The following is a 20,146-nucleotide window of genomic DNA, read 5'->3' as shown; positions in this document are numbered from 1 at the left end:
CCTGTATGAACTCTGCGAAAGAAACGGTTCTGGGGAGCTGGGTTTTTTTTCACCGCGCCAGTGGCTGCTCATGCGCGACACATGCAGACTTCTGCGGCCATTTGAGGAGATCACCAAACTGGTCAGTCGCAGCCATGGCGCCATCAGTGACATGGTACCTTATGCCTTCTTTCTGGAGCGTGCATTGCGTCGTGTCATTGATCAGGCTGTGGAGGAGCAGGAGCGGGAAGATGAGGAAGTCGCAATGCTGGATGAATTCCCAGGGGGGGCTACTCTATCTGAGACAAGTCAACAACAGGAGTCTGATGAGGAGTCAGAGGAGGATGGTGCCGGGGCGGATGAGCAGGAGCAAGAAGAGCATGCTTTAAACCTTTCTGGGATCCCTGTTGTGCGTGGATGGGGAGAGGAGAATGAAGAGGACGACATTATCCTGGATGATGAGCAGGAGCCAGGCCACCACACCGCTTCCACTTTAGTGCAAATGGGGGCCTTCATGCTCCAGTGTTTTAATAGGGACCCCCGTATAAAAAGCATGAGGGTCAAGGACCAGTACTGGGTGGCAACGTACTTAGACCCCCGGTACAAACACAAAATGGCGGAAATGTTACCGCCGTCGCAGAGGGCTGTCAGAATGCAGCACTTCCAGGCCTTGCTTCGAGAAATGCTGCATTCTGCTTTTGCGTGCGCTGGCAGAGGAGCAATTCCCACTCCCAGAGAAGGATTTGCGGGTACCAATCCAACAGCGCCTGCAAGAAGAGGCCGGTTTGAAGATGTGTTGGTGACTTCGGATATGAGGTCATTCTTTCAGCCGACCCATCGACAGGTGTCATCCGGATCCAGCATCAGGGAACGCCTAGACCGTCAGGTGTCCGACTACATTGGGTTAACGGCCGATGTGGACGCTCTGAGGAGTGATGAACCCCTAGACTACTGGGTGGGCAGGCTTGACCTCTGGCCAGAGCTTGCCCAATTTGCAATCGAACTGTTGGCTTGCCCCTCATCCAGTGTCCTGTCCGAAAGGACGTTCAGCGCAGCAGGGGGGATTGTGACCGATAAGCGTACTCGCCTAGCTCACCACAGTGTTAACTACCTCACATTTCTAAAAATGAATGAGGCATGGATCTCGGAGGAATTCAACACATGTGACCAGTAGACCATGTATATGTCTATAAACTATTTTTTTAATCAAGCACACAGACCTTCTTAATTCATTTGGCTCACTTCCTTGACCCAAAAAAGCACACCGTACTATATGCCCCTACCCTCCTCTTTGAAGAGGTTGAGCGGTGTCATATTTCTACTGGGGCTGCTTATGATATCCCTGTGCTGTGCTGACTTCCTCCTGGGGGTTCTTATTATGAAGGGATCACACTATCCCTGTGCTGTGCTGACTTCCTCCTGGGGGTTCTTATTATGAGGGGATCACACCATCCCTGTGCTGTGCTGACTTCCTCCTGGGGCTGCTTACGGTGCTGCTGTCAGTGCTGTATGTCACGGTGCTGCTGTCAGTGCTGTATGTCACGGTGCTGCTGTCAGCGCTGTATGTCACGGTGCTGCTGTCAGCGCTGTATGTCACGGTGCTGCTGTCAGCGCTGTATGTCACGGTGCTGCTGTCAGCGCTGTATGTCACGGTGCTGCTGTCAGCGCTGTATGTCACGGTGCTGCTGTCAGCGCTGTATGTCACGGTGCTGCTGTCAGCGCTGTATGTCACGGTGCTGCTGTCAGCGCTGTATGTCACGGTGCTGCTGTCAGCGCTGTATGTCACGGTGCTGCTGTCAGCGCTGTATGTCACGGTGCTGCTGTCAGCGCTGTATGTCACGGTGCTGCTGTCAGCGCTGTATGTCACGGTGCTGCTGTCAGCGCTGTATGTCACGGTGCTGCTGTCAGTGCTCTGTATTACGGTGCTGCTGTCAGATGCCTCTATCACGGTGCATGTGTCATTCCGGTATGTCACGCTGCTGGTGATCATCTCCTGCACCCTCTTCTTTGCCTACCCTGGTCCCTGACCTTCCCTCTCCTCCATTGCCTTCATTAGCTCCATAGTCCTGAATTGTTAGAACAATTTCCCAAATAAAATAAAAATGCTTGTAGTTATCGATCCCAAATTCACCTCATACATGTATTATGTCATTGTCCAGATGGTGGGACTACGTTTTACCCCCTAATAATTACCACGTGGCCGCAAATTCGACATGAAGGTTTGCAAAGTTCGCCTCCCATTGAAGTCAATGGGGCCCGCGGCGAACGTTCTGTTTCGCGAACGTTTGGGTCCGTTCGCATTTCGCGTTCGCGAAACGTCCCGTCGGAAGTTCGTCCATCACTAAACTTCACTTTGTGACGTGTACAGTTTATTTGTCTTAAGTAAATCAACTCCAAAGTGTTCTTACATTCTCTGTGAAATCACAGCTGAAAACGTATATGGAGAATATTACAGTCGCTCCTATTCTTGTCACTGGAATTATCAGTTAAGCCATCAAACTTGCCTAATAACTGGCAGGGGATGAATCATGAAATATATGTGGCCAAAAGTCTGGACACAAAAATGAATTACTTACAACATCACTGGTGTCAGTGGGAGGAATAGTGCCCCATCATTGGTATCAGTGGGAGGAATAGTGCCCCGTCAGTGGCAAGAATTATGCCCCCATTGTTTGTGTCAGTAAGAGGAATAGTACCTCAGCGGCCGGATAAATACAAGCAAAGGGCTGCATCCGCACAGTTTGGAGGCCACTGGTATAAACCATAGCAAAAAGACAACTGCCTTTTGAAAAATATTTCTCACACAGTGACCTCTATAATAATTGATCAGTAAAGGTACCAAAAGGTTTGCAGGATTCCTAAATAAGTTGTTAAATGTTACGCGTTTCACTGGCTTCACCCTATATAATCAATAGATAGTGGAACTGGCTAATAAAACTTCAGAATTTGCTGGATAAATACAATCATCTCTGTACCATTTCATCACACTGACTGTTGAAAGGCTATGAATAAATAATTGGAATCTCTAGAACAATAATATTTCAATATAATGATCTCCAAATCTGCCTGCCTATTAGCTAAGTTCTTCTAAGCTCTTCTTCCAATAGGCTGGCTATAGGTACCTATAGTACTCTGCAGTACATCAATTCTTATGTAATAGTCTCCAAAACCGTATTACCATCCAATAACCTTTCTCTATCCAATAGGTTAGTTTGAAGAACCTATTTTGAGCTGGATTAACTAAATTGGTAAATCTTGCTACCTCAAAAGTTTGCTAATTGCAAGCTACTAGAACTGCTGACCATCAGCTACCAAAACATAAACCAAATTTCCCTCCCCAATAACAACTTGCCTATCGCACATAGTCATATGACAGCCGCAGGAACCCTTTGTCCCTCCGGGTGGCCGTCATATGACGTCTTTTCTTACTAAACCTGTAGGGGGCGCGCACCCGTCGTGTCACTAGGCACCGGATGCGTGTGTCTGGTGGCCACGATGTCCGCCGGGCCCCTGCGGTTGCCCCGTGAACACAACAGGATTGTGGATCTGTGTGTGCAAACACACAGATCCACGTCCTGTCAGAGGAGAGGAGACCGATGGTGTGTTCCCAGTACAGAGGAACACCGGTCAGTCTCCTCCCCTTGCGAGTCCCCTCCCCCTACAGTTAGAATCACTCCCTAGGAAACATAATTAACCCCTCGATCATATTTACACAGTAATCAGTGCATTTTTTATAGCACTGATCGTTGTATAAATGTGAATGGTCCCAAAATAGTGTCAAAAGTGTCTGAAGTGTCCGCCACAGTCATGATAAAAATCGTAGATTGCCGCCATTACTAGTAAAAAAAAAAAAAAAAAAAAAAAGAAGAATAAAAATGCCATAAATTTATGCCCTATTTTGTAGGCGCTATAACTTTTGCGCAAACCAATCAATATCCGCTTATTGCGATTTTGTTTATCAAAAATATGTAGATGAATACATATCAGCCTTTTTGTTTTATTTTAATGGGATATTTATTATAGCAAAAAGTAAAAAATATTGTGTTTTTTTTTTCAAAATAGCTGCTCTTTTTTTGTTTATAGCGCAAAAAATAAAAACTGCGGAGGTGATCAAATACCACCAAAAGAAAGCTCTATTTGTGAGGAAAAAATTATCAAAATTTCATATTGGTACAGTGTTGTATGAGTGCGCAATTGTCATTAAAAATGTAACAGCGCTGAAAATTGGTCTGGGCAGGAAGGGAGTGAAAATGCCCCGTACTGAAGTGATTAAACCATGTGTGAGAAACCCCAAAAATAAACAAAGGTGCCCCCAAGAACAAAAAAATAAACCCTACATGTTTCACTCCATTAAGGTTAGTATTAGGCTGCGTACACACGGGCTGATTGTCTGTCCAACTTAGTCCGCTGAACCGTGTTTCAGCGGACAATCCGCTCGTGTGTGGGCTTCAGCGGACTGTCTGACGAACAAAGTCTTACGGAATTTCCGAAATTTTGTCCGTTCAAACTTGGTTTTGTCCGTCCAAACTTGGTTTCAGCGGACAGTCCGCTCGTGTGTAGGCAAGTTGGACGAACTAAGTATGGCGCATGCTCAGAAAGGATTTACACGGCTGAAGGTTGCATTGCAGTGTATTGGACGTCGTTTTTCTAGTCCCGTCGTACGTGCTGTACACGTCATCGCGCACGCTTTCAGCGGACTGTCTGCTCATCGTGTGTGGTCAAGTCCGTTCATGCAAATTTTGAACGGACTGTCTGTCGGATTGTCTGACGAACTTAGTTGGGCAGACAATCCTCCCGTGTGTACGCGGCCTTAGATTGGTGGTGTCTATAGATGCAGCGATTTTAGTTTTTCCATGGACTTCCACTTTAAGGCTGCTGGAGGTGACCTAATCTACTCCCTTGGAGATTGAAGCTGCCATATGTGCCTTTCCTCCACACAAGGCATCAGGCCCTGATGGGTTTCCAGTCAATCTCTATAGAAAAGGGTGGCCACTATCGCCTTTCCTTATTGTGTTAATGATGAGACCCTGGCAAAAAGCTACAATCTTTCCCTGTGATAAAGGCAATTTGGCTGGGAATAATTAAGGAATGCCTTGCATTGTATGCTGATAACTTAATTATTTTCCTTAGTGATCCGGGGCCCTCTATGCAGGTGGTGCTGCACATTCTGAACACTTTTGCCACCTACTCTGAATTAAAGGTAAACTGGTCCAAATCCTCTATTTTAACTTCGGATTTGAGAGCTAGGGTAGAGGCAGACCCAGTGCTCCATCTGTGTTGGGTATGCAAGTTGACTTATCTTGGGGTACAGATTACATAGCGGATTACATGACCTTGAATCTGACTCCACGTCTTCAATTTTTGAAAGAGAGAATCCAAGCCTGGAAAAACCTTCCCTTATCTTTAATAAGCAGGATCAACTTTATTAAGATGAAAATTCTCTCTGTTATCCTCTATTTTTTATGTAATGCTCCAATATGGGTCCCTAAGTCCTATTTTAAGAATATTGATGGTCTCATTAGCTCCTTTCTTGGTCCCCCTTACCAACACATATAGGTCTAAGGGTGTTACAGGAACCTTGGGGTCAGGGAGGGCTGGCACTATCCGACTGGCAAAAATACTATTTCGCAGGTCAAGTGGTATTTTGTCCTAGAGGATGGTGGGAATTCTGCCATGGTCTTGGAGACAGCGGTCCTGGGCTCATTCGAAAGTCCTGTGTTTGGCTCCGTTTAGATGGACTAGATCTACCCTTCCACTCACAATGTCTAAGAAAGCTACCATTAAAGCCTGGGACACTTCCCAAAAATGAGTGCAGCCTGAGCTGTCTGAGGTTGCGCCCTCCTCCCCACTATGGATGAACCCTTGTCTTCCACATTTCTATGCATTGCCAGAACCAGTGGTGTGGGGAGTAAAAAAAGTGGGAGACATTGTAAGGGGGGCAATCTATTTACCTGACCAATTGATAGCTAAGCACGACCTCCTAAATCGTTGTCTTCAGTTTACAAGGAAAGGTTTAGGACTTCACCTCCCAAGATGATCCAGTGTAGGGAAAGGTGTAAATCAGAGGTTCCAGATATTTAGGGGGGAGGGGGAGGGACTGGGATGACATGTGGAATTACTCATTTAAACAGCTAGCTTCGGCCAAGGACAGATTAATTCACTTGACATTTCTTCAATTTATTTTACCCCAGCTCCATTGGCAGGCATTTACCCACCTGCTCTGCTGGGTGCTGGCAATGTGTGTATTCCCCAGATCATTTTCTGGAACTGGCAGTTGATCCAAAAGTTTTCGTTGGCAGTTACAGATTGCATAACAAAGGTCCTCACCACACCTATCCCTATGTCAGTTTCAGTATGTCTTCTTGGCCTGGTGGAGGCAGTGGTTCCACCCAATCCCCTCAGAACTTTGCTTAAGCTTTTATTGTTCTATGCTCGCAAGGCCATTATTTTACAATGGAAGAAACCTGCTTTCCCCCGATGGTGTCCTTCTGAAAAAGCGTAGTCAGCTCTATGATCCAATTTCATAAGGCCACAAATCTTTCCAGAGGATGTGAGAAAAAATTTGACAAAGTCTGGCGGGCTTGGCTGGCTTCCTCTTCCACCAGGAGGTAATACTCACATACCTGATTTAGACATGTATGATACTATATATTTTCAACCCGCCAGTTAGTTGGTTGGTTAGGTCATTGAATTTTAAGAGTTCTCTCTCCAATTGATACTATTGGGGGCATTAGTGGTAGGTTTACTAAATCACATAAGCCCATGGTAAGTAAATAACAATTCCTAGTTACAATCTCGGAACACCCAATAAGAGGATAGTATGTGACCCATCTAAACTACGTGGCATGTTCACCAATGCCAGGAGAACGATGGGTGAATTAGAGATACTATTGTACGAGGAAAATTTAAATTTTGTGGGAATTTCAGAGACCTAGCTCAACAGCTCTCGTGATTGGCTGGCAACCATTCAAGGGTATACCCTTTATCACAGGGAGAGAGAGGGTAAAAAAGGGGGAGGAGTATGCCTCTATATATACAATAACGTACAAGTGAATGTGAGAGATGACATTACTAAGGGAGCTAGGGAGGAGGTGGAATCCTTATGGGTAGAGCTCCAAAGGGATGAAGCTAAGGGGAAAATAATACTGGGAGTATACTAGAGGCCCCCTAACCTGAGGGAGGCAGGAGAGATGGATCTCATATCACAATTTGGATTAGCAGTAAGGATGGGAAGTGTTATCATAATGGGGGATTTTAATTATCCAGACATAGAGTGGGCGGAGGGAACCGCACATTTGTCTAAGGCTCGCCAGTTCCTAAATGTCTTGCAGGACGATTTCATGGATCAGATGGTAGACGCACCAACTAGAAATAAAGCGTTACTGGATCTACTGATTACCAACAATACAGACCTAATCACGGATGTGGAAATACGCGGCAATTTAGGAAACAGTGATTACAGGTCAATTCGTTTTCAAATCAAAAAACGTTTTTCTTTAGACAAGCTTTCACATAATTGTCCCTTTTTCCTTGATGTTATCCTGTGAATTTCTTGTGTTTTATTTGTAAAGTGCTTTAAGAAACTACCTTTAATAGGCGCTATATAAAATAAAGTTTATTATTATTATGGAAAAGTGGTGCGCATACCACTTTAAGAAACTCAATGCTACAGTGCAAGTACTTAAATCAAACAAAAGTATGAAAATCAGTCATACTTTTGTTTGATTTAGGTACTTGCACTGTATCATTAAGTTTCTTAAAATGGTAAATGCACCACTTTCCATAATAATAATTTACTGGATAATGACACGTTTTTTTAGAAGATTTATAGAAATGTAATCCAGATCTACTCACACTTGTCTTCAACATAAAGCTAGATCATCTAGATCATCAATACAGTTAAAGTGGTTGTTAACCCGAAAAACAACGAAAAAAAACCCTGTAAGACATCACATACTAGCTCATTAAGAAATACTTACATTAGATCAAAACTGTTGCAGTGGTCCCCATACACCACTGTGACTGCCGACATGTCTCCTGGTTCGTGGGGTCCGGTGCTGTGATTGGCTGAAGCCGCGATGACATCAGCCCCGCGCATGCACGCGGGAGCCGCCGGTCACTGCACCGGCCCTGAAGAAACAGCACGAGCAAGCCGTTTCTTCAATGCGCATGCGCCAATGACGTTGGCACAAGCGTATATGGTAAATATCTCCTAAATCATGCAGGTTGAGGAAATATTTACAGTACCTACAGGTAAGCCTTATTATAGGCTTACCTGTAGGTACAAGTGGTGTAACTAGGTTTACAGCCACTTTAATACTATAAAATGTATTATATTGTGACATTGTGCTGCTTCACACAGCAGCAATATAATATAGCATGGCATTAAAGTATTAATGATACAGTATCCCACAAAACTGAATACACCCCTCACATTTTTGTTAATATTTTGTTTTATCTTTTCATGTGACAACACTGAAGAAATTACACTTTGATACAATGTAAAGTAAATTGTAAAGTAATGTAAAGTAGTGAGTGTACAGCTTGTAACAGTATAAATTTGCTGTCCCCTTAAAATAACGCAACACACAGCCATGTCTAAACTGCTGGCAACAAAAGCAAGTACACCCCTAAGTGAAAATGTCCAAATTGGGCCTAATTAGCCATTTTTCCTCCCCATTGTCATGTGAAATGTGGTGTTATGGCTCTCACTCTCTCATACTGGTCACTGGAAGTTCAGCATGGCACCTCATGGCAAAGAACTCTCTGAGGATCTGAAAAGAGCCTGAAACTGAGCTGCAGCACAGTGGCCAAGACCATAAAGCGACAGGACAGGTTCCACTCAGAACAGACCTCACCATGGTCGACCAAAGTTGAGTGCACATGCTCAGCATCATAGCCAGACGTTGTCTTTGGGAAATAGACCTATGAGTGCTGCCAGCATTGCTGCAGAGATTGAAGGGGTCGGAGGTCAACCTGTCAGTGCTCAGACCATACGCCGCACACTGCATCAAATTGGTCGGCATGGCTGTTGTCCCAGATGATGCACAATAAAGCCCGCAAACAGTTACTGAAGACAACAAGACTAAGGCCCCATACATACTATTCGATTTTCTGCAGATTAAAAGGGTCTGCCTGATTACATACAAATTGAAACTCTTAAGGTTTGACCTCATATTATATGGTTTTTCTAAATCTGAAATCTGCAGAAAATCTAACAGTGTGTATGGAGCCTAAGGACATGGATTACTGCAACCATGTTGTGTGGTCTGATGAGACCAAGATAAACTTGTTTGGTTCAGATGGTGTCAAGCATGTGTGGTGGCAACCAGGTGAGGAGTACAAAGACAAGTGTCTCTTGCCTACAGTCAAGCATGGTGGTGGGAGTGTGATGGTCTGGGGCTTCATGAGTGCTGCCTGTATTGGGGAGCTACAGTTCATTGAGGGAACCATGAATGCCAACATGTACTGTGACATACTGAAGCAGAGCATGATCTCCTCCCTTTGGAGACAGGGCCGCAGGGCAGTATTCCAACATGATAATGACCCCAAACACACCTCCAAAATGACCACTGCCTTGCTAAAGAAGCTGAGGGTAAAGGTGATGGACTGGCCAAGCATGTCTCCAGACCTAAACCCTATTAAGCATCTGTGGGACATCCTCAAACGGAAGGTGGAGGAGCGCAAGGTCTCTAATATCCACCAGCTCCGTGATGTCATCATGGAGGAGTGGAAGAGGACTCCAGTGGCAATCTGTGAAGCTCTGGTGAACTCCATGCCCAAGAGGGTTAAGTTAGTGCTGGAAAATAATGGTGGCCACACAAAATTTTGACACTTTGGTCCCAATTTGGACATTTTCACTTAGGGGTGTACTCACTTTTGTTGCCAGCGGTTTAGACATTAATGGCTGTGTGTTCAGTTATTTTGAGGGGACAGCAAATGTACACTGTTATACAAGCTGTACACTCACTACATTACATTGTAGCAAAGTGTCATTTCTTCAGTGTTGTCACATGAAAAGATGTAATAAAATAGTTACAAAAATGTGAGGGGTGTACTCACTTTTGTGAGATACTGTATATATATATATATATATATATATATATATATATATATAATCTCTATATGTTATTTTAGATATCAGTAGGTTATGCTATTGTATAGATTGGTTGTAGCGAAGGCAAAAAAAGGACCTCACTGTTGAGGGAAGTGCTGAGCTCCTTCAGGTCATCCTCCATATCCTTCGCATTCTGCTGCTTCCTGGTGTTCTCTTTGAAGAACTGATCGAGCTTTTCCTTGTGTTCGGCAGCCAGCAGGACAGAGATCTGGATGGCAGCATCTCCCAGGCAGTCGTTGAGCAGCTCAAACTCTCCCTTGATGCTATTGGACTTGAGTACCTGTTTCCACCAGGCATGGTGGGAATATTTCATGACCCAACACTTGGCGTTCTCCAGTGTGGTGACCAGATCCTCCACCACTGCCAGCAGAGCCACTGACTTATCCGGCTGCTTCTCCAGAGTCTCTGCGGTCTTAAGCAATATTCTGATCCTCGTCTTTAGGCGGCCGCATTGCTTCTTGTTGGAGCTGGCCTTGTCGCAGAGGTTATAGATGGTCCGAGCAACACTGAAGACTTGACCCAGCACCTCCATCTCCTGCAAGGACAAAGAGGGTTAGAGAATGATGCATGGATGAGCTTGGAATGGGCAAGGGTCAAGGCTTGGTCAATAAAGGACGATTGTCCCAAGACAGAGACTGGTTGGTGACCCATCTAGAAATTGAAGATGAAGGTCTGTTCTTTTTTAGAACAAGATCATCCTTGATCAAGTTAAAGCAGGAGCAAACCCAGTTTAAAAAAAACACTTACATTCCAGAAATGCTAACGTTCACATTGGTTGTGCTCTCAACCAAACTTTCAAACCATCCAATGGCTGGTGTCATAACTGATCACATGTGCAGCATTATGGCAGTTGAAGAATTATTAGAGGCCAAGATGGCGGCTTCCTTGACTGAAAACGATAGAAGGGTTTACTTCCACTTTAAAAATTGGACAGGCAGGGTCTTCTCTTTGGACAGGGAAATAGCTGTTGGCAAGGCTCATTCCCTAATCCCTAGTAATAAAGTGACATCAGAGGGGCACACAGAGAAGGGTTGTTTGGCTAATAATGGTAATAGCAGGCACCTTGGGCGTGTGCATTCCACTATGCCAATACACAAGGAAGGCAATACTTGGTAGATGTACTTGTTTCCATTTCTTATGAACTGAAGCAATGAAAACTGGCAAGATTACACCATACTGATTATTCTGGATCATATATATATATAATCATATCTATATATCTGTATTATATCTAATTACAATCACTGAAATCTTATATAAAATCTAACGCAATCATTTCAAAAATAATTTTCCATCTTTCTGAATCTCCAGCTTCATTAAAATATTCCTTGGTGATCCTGCCATGAAGGTTCTTCTGCAGACCTGTCATAGGGTGATAACACTTTGTTACGGTCTGCCAGTTGTGCTTCTGCGTTGGCACCCTGTCCCATGGGCTTCCCATTTATTTTATCTCACATTACCCTACACCCCCAAATTGTCTTGACTCAACAGGCAAAGCCCATTCCCAGTTTGAGCCTACCAGACCTCCGCCAGCGGAAAGGCCAGAATGTTCACCTCCTGACTTATTTCTTCCTCAAACATCACGTTCCACTCCACAAAAAACGATACATGTCTAAAGCACAAGCAAATATTCCACTTCTTCCTTTACACAAGATACACCACAATGTTTAAAGTTCTCTGTACAACATTAGTATGTCAGAGCTATAGAAATGAATAGTAATAATAATGAGGTTGATTTACTAAGGCAAATATACTGTGCACTGCAAGTGCACTTACTCTAGATCTGTGGGGAAGATCTGAAATTTATTTTATTTATTTATTTCAGTTACTTATATAGCGATGTCTATTTACGCAGTGCTTTACATATACATTGTACATTCACATCAGTCCTTACCCTCAAGGAGCTTAAAATCTAAGGCCCCTAACTCACATTCATATACTAGGGACAATTTAGACAGGAACCAATTAAAGGGGTTGTAAAGTTATTTTTTTTATTGGCTAATTATCTTCTTCTAAGCTGAGGCAGAGCTTTTTCACTTACCTGTTCCTTCTATTCCTTTCCAATTGTCACTGATCCCTCTTCAAAATCTTCACTTTCTGTAGTACTTCCTGGTGCTTCTCACTGTGTCTGGAGCCGTTGGTGTGGTGGTGGTGGTGAGTTGTGCTCGCCCCCTGTACGTAACAGAGAGACACAGGGGCTGGTGGTTTGTGGGTGTGTGTCTACAGTGATGCAGCAGCAGCTCACACACACACACATTTTTTACAGTGGTTTGAAAAAGTGTTTGCCCCCTTCCTCATTTCCTGTTCCTTTGCATGTTTGTCACACTTAAGTGTTTCGGAACATCAAACCAATTTAAACAATAGTCAAGGACAACACAAGTAAACACAAAATGCAATTTGTAAATGAAGGTGTTTATTATTAAAAGGTGAAAAAAAATCCAAACCATCATGGCCCTGTGTGAAAAAGTGATTGCCCCCCTTGTTAAAACATACTATAACTGTGGTTGTCCACACCTGAGTTCAATTTCTCTAGCCACACCCAGGCCTGATTATTGCCACACCTGTTCACAATCAAGGCATCACTTAAATAGGAGCTGCTTGACACAGTAAGGTCCACCAGAAGATCCTTAAAAGCTACACATCATGCCGAGACCCAAAGAAATTCAGGAACAATTGAGAAAGAAAGTAATTGAGATCTATCAGTCTGGAAAGGGTTATAAAGCCATTTCCAAAGCTTTGGGAATCCAGCGAACCACAGTGAGAGCCATTATCCACAAATGGTGAAGACATGGAACAGTGGTGAACCTTCCCAGGAGTGGCCGGCCGCCCAAAATTACCCCAAGAGCGCAGCGACGACTCATCCAAGAGGTCACAAAAGACCCCACAACAACGTCCAAGGAACTGCAGGCCTCACTTGCCTCAGTTAAGGTCAGCGTTCATGCCTCCACCATCAGGAAAAGACTGGGCAAAAATGGCCTGCATGGCAGAGTTCCAAGGAGAAAACCACTGCTGAGCAAAAAGAACATCAAAGCTCGTCTCAATTTCTCCACAACACATCTTGATGATCCCCAAGACTTTTGGGACAACATTCTGTGGACCGATGAGACAAAAGTGGAACTCTTTGGAAGGTGTGTGTCCAAGTATATCTGGCGTAGAAGGAACACTGCATTTCATAAAAAGAACATTACACCAACAGTAAAATATGGTGGTGGTAGTGTGATGGTCTGGGGCTGTTTTGCTGCTTCAGGACCTGGAAGACTTGCCGTGATAAAAGGAACTATGAATTCTGCTGTCTACCAAGAGATCCTGAAGGAGAATGTCCGACCATCTGTTCGTGTACTCAAGCTGAAACGAACTTGGGTTCTGCAGCAGGACAATGATCCTAAACACACCAGCAAGTCCACCACCGAATGGCTGAAGAAAAACAAAATGAAGACTTTGGAGTGGCCTAGCCAAAGTCCTGACCTGAATCCTATTGAGATGTTGTGGTATGACCTTAAAAAGGCCGTTCATGCTCGAAAACCCTCTAATGTAACTGAATTAGGACAATTCTGCAAAGATGAGTGGGCCAAAATTCCTCCAGGACGCTATAAAAGCCTCATTGCACGTTATCGCAAACGCTTGGTTGCAGTTGTTGCTGCTAAGGGTGGCCCAACCAGTTATTAGGTTTAGGGGGCAATCACTTTTTCACACAGGGCCATGATGGTTTGGATTTTTTTTCACCTTTAATAATAAACACCTTCATTTACAAATTGCATTTTGTGTTTACTTGTGTTGTCCTTGACTATTGTTTAAATTGGTTTGATGTTCCGAAACACTTAAGTGTGACAAACATGCAAAGGAACAGGAAATGAGGAAGGGGGCAAACACTTTTTCACACCACTGTATATGTAATCGAAAAATGTAATTATACTGTAATTATAACAGAAGATACGATGATTTATTCCAATAAAGTTTACATTTATTTCATTAAAAAAAATTTATAGTATGAGTTTTTTCAAAATAAATTTAAATCCAGAAAAAAAAAAAATAATAATATATATATATATATATATATATATATATTATTATTATTTTTTTTTCTGGATTTAAATTTATTTTGAAAAAACTCATACTATAAATTTTTTTTAATGAAATAAATGTAAACTTTATTGGAATAAATCATCGTATCTTCTGTTATAATTACAGTATAATTACATTTTTTGATTAGAGATGCCTGTCATGAACGCGCACCGCAAACCCGGAAATAAAGGCAGAGACAACAGAGGAAGGCAGGGGCATGTTATTGAAGGTAGATTTTGTGATATATAGAAAGAATATATATAAAAAGTAAGAACATGAATGAGTATTAGTACCTAACAGACATTGATTTTAACCTATAAAATTTTTACCTTTACAACCCCTTTAACCTACCTGCATGTCTTTGGAGAGTGGGAGGAAACTGGAGTACCTGGAGGAAACCCACACAGACACAGGGAGAACATGCAAACTCCAGGCAGGTAGTGTCGTGGTTGGGATTTGAACCAGTGACCCTTCTTACTGCTAGGTGAAAGTGCTAACAACTACACCACTGTGCCGCCCAAAATGAGGGGAAGCTCCACTGATTTCTATAATCCAATCATGTGCAAGCTAAAATGCTGTTTTTTATTTTCCTTGCATGTCCCCCGCAGATCTGCAACGACTGCACTTCCAGTGCACAGTGGATTTGCCTTTAGTAAATAAACCCTGTAAGCTCCTCTGGTACAAAGACTGGATGTGACTGGTTCAGTGTTCTCTGTACAGCACTGTGGTATAGATCAGAGATATATACAGTATCTCGCAAAAGTGAGTACACCCCTCACATTTTTGTAAATATTTTATTATATATTTTCATGTGACAATTTGAAAACACAAAGAACAGGGAGAAGGTGTTTTCGAATTCTTTAGAGAGCCCTGCTTCCCCTCTCAAGACTGTTGCTGCCGACGGTGCTTCCCCTATATTATTACAAATGCTATTGTTATTGACATTTTAAAATACTCATACTCAAATAGAGACTATGCAGTGACTGATTTTATGCGCCATCTGATCCCAAATAGCTCTCTATTTTCATGTGACAACACTGAAGAAATGACACTTTGCTACAATGTAAAGTAGTGAGTGTACAGCTTGTATAACAGTGTACATTTGCTGTTCCCTCAAAATAACTCAAACACATAAAGTCTAATGTCTAAACCGCTGGTAACAAAAGTGATTACACCCCTAAGTGAAAATGTCCAAATTGGGCCCAATAAGCCATTTTCCCTCCCCGGTGTAATGTGACTCATTCGTGTTACAAGGCCTCAGGTGTGAATGGGGAGAAGGTGTGTTAAATTTGGTGTTATCAATCTCACTCGCCATGGTCAACCCAAGAGGTTGTGTGCACGTGCTCACTGTCATATGCAGAGGCTGTCTTTGAGAAATAGACGTATGAGTGCTGCCAGCATTGCTGCAGAGAATGAAGGGGTGGGGTCAGTCTGTTAGTGCTCAGACCATATGCCGCACACTGCATCAAATTAGTCTGCATGGCTGTTGTCCCAGAAAGAAGCCTCTTCTAAAGTTGATGAAAGAGAAAGCCCGCAAACAGTTTGCTGAAGACAAGCAAACTAAAGACATGGATTACTGGAACCATGTCCTGTGGTCTGATGAGACCAAGGTAAACTTATTTGGTTCAGATGATGTCAAGAGTATGTGGTGGCAACCAGGTGAGGAGTACAAAGACAAGTGTGTCTTGCCTACAGTCAAGCATGGTGGTGGGAGTGTCATGGTCTGGGGGCTGCATGAGTGCTGCCGGCACTGGGGAGCTACAGTTCATTGAGAGAACCATGAATGCCAACATGTACTGTGACATACTGAAGCAGAGCATGATCCTCTCCCTTCAGAGACTGGGCTGCAGGGCAGTATTCCAACATGATAACGAACCCAAACACTCCTCCAAGACAACCACTGCCTTGCTAAAGAAGCTGAGGGTAAAGGTGATGAACTGGCCAAGCATGTCTCCAGACCTAAACCCTATTGAACATCTGTGGGGCATCCTCAAACAGAAGGTGGAGGAGCGCAAGGTCTCTATCATCCACCAGCTCTGTGATGTCATCATGGAGGAGTGGAAGAGGTCACACAAAATATTGACACTTTCACCACTGTACTCCCCTGCCCATATGCCCCGCCACTGTAACCACCTGCACATCTGCCCCACCACTGTAACCCCCTGCACATCTGCCCCACCTCTGTAACCCCCTGCACATCTGCCCCACCTCTGTAACCCCCTGCACATCTGCCCCACCTCTGTAACCCCCTGCACATCTGCCCCACCACTGTAACCTCCTGCATATCTGCCCCACCACTGTACCCTAGTTTTGTTTTTTTACAGCCAAAAAACAGTGCATGGACACATAGGATAACATGCTGGAGAGTTTACTGACTGTAGAAAAAAAAAAAAAAAATGTCTGAAGCCAAAATGAGCAGTTGTAAAATGTCCAAAAACATCCAGTGTGCACATGACCTAAAAAAACAAAGAACAACCTAATTGGCTTTTTTGCCTGAAAAAAAAACAAAACAATATAATCAAACCAAGATAGGTTAATATTATTACTACCTGACCACAACCTAAACACACCCTCAGGCTAAGAAACGACTAGACATTTAACCGCTTGTCAACCAGCTGCCATCATTACACGTCGGCAGGTCGGCACGATCCCACGAGCCGTCGTAGCTGTACGTCGACTCTTTTAAGGGGGATAGCAGGCGTGCACTGCACCACAGGGGTGTCGATGCTTGCGACAACCGTCCACACGCGATCGCAGGCACGAGAGGCAGAACAGGGACGCGATTTCCTAATAGCTAGGAACCACTGTCATCTCCTATAGTCAGTCCCCTCCCCCCACAGTTAGAACACACACTAGGGAACACAGTTAACCCTTGATCTCCCCCTAGTGTTAACCCCTTCCCTGCCAGTGACATTTACACAGTAATCAGTGCTTTTTTTTATAGCACTGATCGCTGTATAATTGTCAATCGTTCCAAAAATGTGTCCAATGTGTCCGCCATAATGTCACAGTCCAATAAAAAACGCAGATCGCCGCCATTACTAGTAAAAAAAAAAAAAAATCCCGTAAATCTATCTCCTATGTTATAGACGCTGTAACTTTTGCGCAAACCAATCAATATAAGCTTACTGCAATTTTTATTACCAAAAATATGTAGAAGAATACATACTGGCCAAAACTTAGGAAAAAATGTGCTTTTAAAAAAAATAAATAATGGAGTTATTTATTATAGCAAAAAGTACAAAATATTGTGTTTTTTTTCCAAAATTGACACAAACTAAAAACCACAGAGATGATCAAATACCACCAAAACAAAGCTCTATCTGTGGGAAAAAAAGATTGTCAATCTTTGTTTGGGTACAGTGTTGCACGACTGCGCAATTGTCAGTTAAAGCGACTCAGTGCCAAATCGCAAAAAATGGCCTGGTCATTGAGCAGCCAAATCTTTCGCGACTGAAGTGGTTAACCCATGCATGCAATCCTTTTTTCAAAAATCCGATCGTATAAAAATCCAGGGGGCGTGAAAGGACAGAAAGAAAAGCCGCACACCCAGAGACTGACAGATAGCAGCTACCGGGACCTGACATTCCTCCACGCCCCCCCCCCCCCCCCCCGGGCAACCACCTGTCCTTCTCAAGACTTCATATCTTCCCAACCTCATCTGCAGAATCTGCTGCAAAGCGAAAGGTTCATCCACTTAAGAGACTCCATTTCATTAATAAAGTTTAGCAGCCCTCCACCTTCCACCTCCTATGCTGTTCCTCCAGATTTCTGGGGAGAGAGGGAGGCAGAGGCCACCATTTCTTCTGGTAGGACACATCCTGAGGTGGATGGGATATACGAGGCAGCATCCAGGACCCCTTCCTCACTCTCCACCCGTACTGCCACCACCGATGCCCTTCCGTGACTGATGTCATCCCTCATTTTCTAGAACTTTTCCTCATTCTGTAACTTTTCCTTGAAAGCTCCACTCTTTTCTTTCAATTGACCAGATTCTACTGACGCTTTATTGCATCCTCCAAAAAAACTTTAACCTCTGGTGTCGCTCCATGCTTTATTATGCACTTTATGCTTTTTTTTTTTTTCTTTCTCTACCCCCAAGTGTCTGGAGAGGGAGAGCTGCAGCACACACAACCTCTCTGGTGCAGAGATTGATGTGACTGGCTCAGTCTTCTCTGTACAGCACTGTGGTATATGTCAGAGCCTGTGGCGGCTGGTGCTCGAAACGTTTGGGGGGCGCAAACAAACTGAAAAATACTGGGGGAAAAAACATCAATTGCAGCCTCACTGTGCCATCAATTGCAGACATTGTGCCCATCAATTGCAGCCATTGGCCCATCAAATGCAGCTACTGTGCCATCAAATGCAGCCACTGTGCCATCAAATGCAGCCAATGTGCCAATCAAATGCAGCCACTTGTGCCCATCATATGTAGCCACTTGTGCCCATCATATGTAGCCACTTGTGCCCATCATATGTAGCCACTTGTGCCCCATCATATGCAGTCACTTGTGCCCCATCATATGCAGTCACTTGTGTCCCATCATATGCAGTCACTTGTGTCCCATCATATGCAGTCACTTGTGTCCCATCATATGCAGCCACTTGTGCCCATCAAATGCAGCCACTTGTGCCCATCAAATGCAGCAATTTGTGCCCATCACATGCAGCCAGCTGTGCCCATCACATGCTGCCACTGTGTCCCCCGTCCACCCTCTGTCTGCCTGGCACTTACTTCATCTTGGTGGTGGGTCAGGCAGTGGGTGATGGTAGCGAGCTGTGGGACGGCTCCTGTGTCCTCCATGTGTCTCTTCTCGTTCTGCCAGGTGTCCAATAGGGGCACCTGTGCCTTCAGCCAATCAGGTGACGGGTATCAGACCCATGCTACCTGATTGGCAGAGAGGCACTTCAGTTGGTGGACTGTGAGCGCAATGCTCTGCACCAGGAGTCCACCTTTTTTTTATAGCCTATTAGAGCCTATGGTGCTTCAAAACACCCCCGCCACTGGAATTCAGGCTCCCCACAGAAAGGGGCGGAGCTCTTGAATAGGGAGTGGCAGCCATGGATAGATTTAGGCAATGCATGAATTTATCCATTATTTATAGGGGGGGGTGGAGTGATAAAGGGGGCAGCGCCTGTGCACCCTAACGGACGCACCGCCACTGGTCAGAGTTATATAAATATATAATAGTAATAATAGTGTGTGACTGTACGGGGACATATGAGTGTAACCTCCTCTAGTGCAGAGACTGATGTGAGAGGCTCTGTGTTTTCTGTACAGCACTGTGGTATATGTCAGCGCTATATAAATGTATAATAGTGTGTTATTGTGGAGGGACATTAGGATGTCAGCTCTATGGAAAGGTATAGAATGAAAATTTCTACCGCATGTCCTCTGAACAATAAAGAACGATTACTTACTGCGTCCAGGTGAAGACGTGGATGTGGAGTCTCAGCCCGCTCAGCCTTTTTCTCCTGGAATGGGACAACTCCCATTTCCTGTATTTGGACACTTCTAAGCTTCCACTTTCATTTTCTCTGCTGCAGCTACTTCACAATGTATCAGCAGCTGTGAATCTCATTATCTTTCCCATTGAAATGTTGATGTGTGACCTCTGTAGAGCAATGAAATCCAGACTGGATTGTGGGATGTCTGTGTGGAGTAGGGTGACCACATTTGATACTTTTTTGCCAATTTTTGGGGAAAAAAAAAGCAAACAGTGGTAACCAGTTTAGACAGTGTGTCAAGAGTGTCCGATCTGTCCCCCATAATGTCGCAGTCCTGATAAAAATCGCTGATCACCGCCATTACTAGTAAAAAAAAAAAAAAGAAAAGAAAAAAAGATAAAAATGCTATCCCCTATTTTGTAGACACTATAACTTTTGCTCAAACTAATCAATATACCCTTTTTGCGTTTTTCTTTTTTTTTTTAAATATGCGATTATGTATAATCCTGTATGAAACTTTCAGACATTCAGATGGAAACG

At 43.9% G+C, this 20,146-nt stretch overlaps 1 protein-coding gene across 3 annotated transcripts in view; it reads right to left on the bottom strand.

Annotated features, from left to right (window-relative positions):
- Positions 1–19,690, bottom strand: part of LOC143929162 (mixed lineage kinase domain-like protein) — a 38,943-nt gene extending 19,253 nt beyond the window's left edge. The window contains exons 1-2 of one of the 3 annotated variants that reach the window (XM_077453397.1): positions 19,580–19,690; positions 10,178–10,631 (exon numbers count right to left, since the gene is read on the bottom strand). In XM_077453397.1, the coding sequence (XP_077309523.1) occupies positions 10,178–10,631; positions 19,580–19,654 (529 nt within the window). In that variant the 5' untranslated portion in view covers positions 19,655–19,690. Of the gene's footprint in view, positions 1–10,177; positions 10,632–12,137; positions 12,264–18,893; positions 19,030–19,579 lie in introns of those variants that run through there. The other 2 variants (XM_077453398.1, XM_077453399.1) reach the window with 2 other exon arrangements.
- Between the last annotated feature and the right edge of the window lie 456 nt (positions 19,691–20,146).

The sequence above is a fragment of the Lithobates pipiens genome, unplaced genomic scaffold, assembly GCF_037356315.1.
Source record: "Lithobates pipiens isolate NorthernLeopardFrog02 unplaced genomic scaffold, aLitPip1_a1.2 Scaffold_10, whole genome shotgun sequence".
In the NCBI taxonomy this organism is placed as follows: domain Eukaryota; kingdom Metazoa; phylum Chordata; class Amphibia; order Anura; family Ranidae; genus Lithobates; species Lithobates pipiens.
Note: the sequence above shows the minus strand (reverse complement) of the source record. Positions and strands in the feature narration are given on the sequence as shown.